The sequence below is a fragment of the Monoraphidium neglectum genome (assembly GCF_000611645.1).
Source record: "Monoraphidium neglectum strain SAG 48.87 unplaced genomic scaffold scaffold01817, whole genome shotgun sequence".
Lineage (NCBI taxonomy): Eukaryota > Viridiplantae > Chlorophyta > Chlorophyceae > Sphaeropleales > Selenastraceae > Monoraphidium > Monoraphidium neglectum.
In genome coordinates, this window is record NW_014011811.1 from 1 (window position 1) to 4,003 (window position 4,003).

The following is a 4,003-nucleotide window of genomic DNA, read 5'->3' on the forward strand; positions in this document are numbered from 1 at the left end:
GTGTGTGTGTGTGTGTGTGTGTGTGTGTGTGTGTGTGTGTGTAAGGGTGTTGCAGGGGGTGCCGGGGGACCTTGGATTTCAGGCGGGGGTGTGCGTTTGGGGTGCCTGTGTTGGCGCGCCGCGGGACCGGTGCCGGGGAGGCAGTAGGCAGGCCTGCATTGATTGTGCCCGGGAGGCTTGGTGGCGCACCGTGCTGCGACACGAGTACCTTCACCACGCACACATGGCGGGTTGCACGCCCATTCCAAGCCATGCGCTCATGCCTGACGTGAATCATCGGTATTGTCTCTGAACATGTGCCCGCTGGAGCAGGCGCTTTTGCGACTTCCACAGCAGCAACGCGGGAAATTGTCTTCCCGGCCAGACCTGGCAACAGAGAACAACCAAAGCTTGGCGCTGACGCGTGGTCGCAAAGCGTGCACATGCAGTCGCGCGTGCGTGCGACCCACAGAAAAGGCGGAAGGCGTCGGTTGAGTACTCTGGGCGGGTCAGCTCTGCCGTGCTGTAGGTCGGCGCCTCGCCTGGCGCATAGCACTCCTCGCCGCCGCCGCCGTTCTAGAGGGCAGGTGGGTTTTGGTGTCGAGGGATGGGCGGGGGGCGTGATGAGGGTCAAGAGTGGCAAGGCGTGCATCGCGGGAGGGCCCGGGGAAGGGAGGTGTGCGCGCCTGGTGTTTGCAAGCCGACCTCGGGCCAGGGCAGTCAACCAGGCGGGAACAAAAGTCAGCCGCGCGGACACGATTGAAGCGCAAAGGACTGCTTTGATCAAGGCCCATTGCCCTCGCCGCGAGCTGGCGCGCCCGGTCACGACACGGGGCCCTGCCAGCTGGGCCTGGCTGATGGTGTTCACCTGGCACTCATTGCTGCCACCGCCGCCCTTCGCGGCGCCACCGCCTGGGCTGCGGCTGCGGCCGTCCGCTGAGAAGTTCCCGGCGGCGTCTCCCAGCATGGCGCGGAGCGTGGGGGCGTGCGGGCTGGTGCACAGGTCGGCAAACTGGCGCAGGCCAAGGGGCGAGGTGAGGGTGGTTTGCAGGGGTGCGGGTGGTGGTTGGGGGTGGTTGGTCGCATCCCGGGCGGCTGGAAGGAAGTTAGGGACCCCGCTTTGCCTAAAAGGCAAGGCCCTGCGTATGCAGCCTGTGTAGGCGAGGACCAAGGGGGATTGGGGCCCTCTGGGCCTAGAAATGCGCGCCAGTGCACTGCAAGCTGGCAGCAGCGCGGGCCGCCCGGCATGGCCCCAAGGCCGAACTCACGTCATAGGCGCTCAATCCATCCGTAGTTTTGAGTCCTGGATTCGCCCCGCGCGACAGCAGGAGGCTGGCGCAGCGGATGGAGCCGTGAAACGCAGCAATGTGAATGAGCCGAATCCTCGCCACTGTTACGGGCCTCCCCTGCCCCTGCGCCTGGTCCTTGCCTTCGACATCCTGCTGACCTCCAGGATCGGTACCCCAGCAGAGTATCAGGTACTCCTCGTCTGGTGTGGGGGTGGTGTTGGGCCAGGGGGGGTGGGGCTGCCAGTGAGCCACTGTCCGGCCCGCGGCCTCATGCGCGCAACCGAGCGTCGTAACAAAATCATAAAACCAAGATTACGCGATCGGAGCCGAGCCTACACACCCGTGCGGTCGGCAGGCAGCAGCAATTCCAGAGACCGGAGATCGTCACGGCACAAGGCCTTGAAAAGGGGTGTGGACCAGCTGGTCACAGCATCGCCAAGTCCAGGGGCACCACGCGCCCTCAGGTAGTGGCCCAGCACCAAGGAGCTCGCGTCCTCCATTGTCAATGGCGAAGATCGACTTGGTGCTGGCTGCAGAAGACGAACATCAGTCAAAGCAATGTGATCCTACTCTACTGAAACGTATGGCTCACTGAGAATGGTCCGAGAGGGGTGCGGTGCAGATCAATCAAGCACCCGCCGCAAACCGAATCGAAGGTTTTCGCGATTGGAGCGGGCTACGCTAGCTTGAAAGTTATAAAAAGCCAAAACTCGCCGATGTCCGTCTCGAGATGGCCCATCGAAATTGGGTGCCGGGCATGTACGCCGACAAACCGGTGACGCAAGGGCTGGCGCTCGCCTGCCGAGCAGCGGCGTCAGTGACACACACAGCAGGGCCGGCAACTGCGTATCAGGCAAGACCTCGAGTGGTGCTGCCGTGACCAGAAACACTTGACATCATGTTGACCTGAAGAACATAAGAGCATTTAAACGTCTGCTTGCAGGTGGCAGTGGGCTGCAGACTTCTCTGTGCTGCCAGCCGCGCTGTGTGCCACAGACTGCCCCCGTGGCTGAGGCTTCTGTACTGTTGGAGGGCGCCATGCGCACGGATGCGCGCCATCTGAGCTTTACAGTGCAGCCATGCAGCATACGAGGGATGCAGCTGCTGCTCCGCGCATAATTGAGGGAGAGGAAGGAAGGACCCTGCACAGAGCACGGCACGAGCTTGCGCCCAAAACAAAGGACAGGATTGCCCCAAATCGAACCTGGATCCTCAGCATCGTAGCTGCGCAGGCACACAGTTCCGCGCGAAGCTCTTCAAAAGATCCCATCAGCTTCAGATCCCTGGACCCTATCAAGCCCCCACTTGGCAACACCCTCGCACGTCCCTGTTGTTGGCCCTTCGCAGCCAGGCGGATTTTGCGGCGGCGCCAACAGGCCAGGGGCGCATGCGCGCTGCTCTTCCGTGTGCCCGTGCATCGCGCCACCGCCACCGCCATCACAGTCGCTTGCGCTTGCCGCCGCCGCCGCCGCGCGGTCGCGGCAGGTCGTCGTCGCCCGGCCGCGTGAGCTCTTGCAGCAGTGCAGGGCTTTTGTACACCTGAAATCATCGATGCATGCCGATGAAATTGGATGGATGAAGCGCAAATGGGGAAACGCGTTGCTGCCGTGTACTGAAATGCTGCATCTGGAACTAGCGCTGGCCAACCCGCAGGCCAGCGGCGCCCTGTTTGACTCACAGCCTGCAGACGCGACGTGGCTGCTACATGTGACAACACATCATGATTGCATGACATCACATGACATCACCCCCACGCACCTTGATGAGGGCGGTGTACAGCTCCTCCTCCAGCTCCAGCTCACCCTCAGCCCTCGCCAGGTAGATGTCCTGGCGGTTATGGCGGTTATGGCAGTTGTGACAGTTGCGGCCGTCGGCGTCAACGGCCGTTTGACGACGCGAGCATGCGCGACGGGCGCACCCTACCATCGGCCCCGCGCATACATACCACGCCCTTCCTCCCCTCGATCACGCGCGCACGCACACACGCCCACACACCCACGCGCGCACCTGCACCATGGCCAGCACGCGCCGCGTGCTGCCAAACTCCTCGTAGGGAATCCTCTGTCGGATATTCGAAAACGACAGCCGGAGGAAGCGGCCGAGGGCAAACACAAAGGATATGTACAGCCCCGTGATGCCGATGCTGCTGAGGGCGGCGCCCAACAGCCCCGACTGCACCCGTTCCAGAACGACCACCAACGGCGGCCCCCGCACAAACGGCCCGCACGCCGCGAGCGGCAGCCCCGGCTCCGCTCGCGGCGCCGCCGCCGCCGCGCCTGCCTGCAGCCGGGGTGCCCCCGACGCGGGGCGGGCGGGGCCGTCGGGCGCCGCGTCGGCGGCGGCGGCGTTCGGCCCGGGTTTGGTAGGGCCTGCTGCTGCCTGAGCTACGGGCGCGCTGCTGCTGCTGCTGCTGCTGCTGCTGCTTTTGGTACTGCCGCCGCCGCTGTCTTGCCCCTCCGCATCCTCCCATATCGGCCCGCACTCGAACCGCCACCACGTGTCGCCGCCGCCAGTATCCTCGCCGCCGCCGCCGCCGCCGCGGCCGTAGTGGTATCCGCCCGGGGCGCGCGCCGCGGCGGCCGGAGGCTCGCTGCCGTTTGGCGCCCGGCCAGATGACTCAACGCTGACTGTGCAGCCGACACTGAGCCCGACAGCGTCATCCAGCGACATGCCAGGCGGCCAATCACCCCCCTCGTCCCCGCCACCCCCGCCGCCGGCCACCCACCACGCCACCC

At 64.9% G+C, this 4,003-nt stretch overlaps 1 protein-coding gene across 1 annotated transcript; it reads right to left on the reverse strand.

Annotated features, from left to right (window-relative positions):
• Window positions 1-2,705: 2,705 nt before the first annotated feature.
• Window positions 2,706-3,938, reverse strand: MNEG_9095 (hypothetical protein; the record flags this gene model as incomplete). The annotated part of the gene is made up of 3 exons (XM_014042432.1): window positions 2,706-2,807; window positions 3,027-3,095; window positions 3,276-3,938. 3 exons carry the CDS (start codon window positions 3,936-3,938, stop codon window positions 2,706-2,708), a joined length of 834 nt encoding a protein of 277 aa, XP_013897886.1.
• Between the last annotated feature and the right edge of the window lie 65 nt (window positions 3,939-4,003).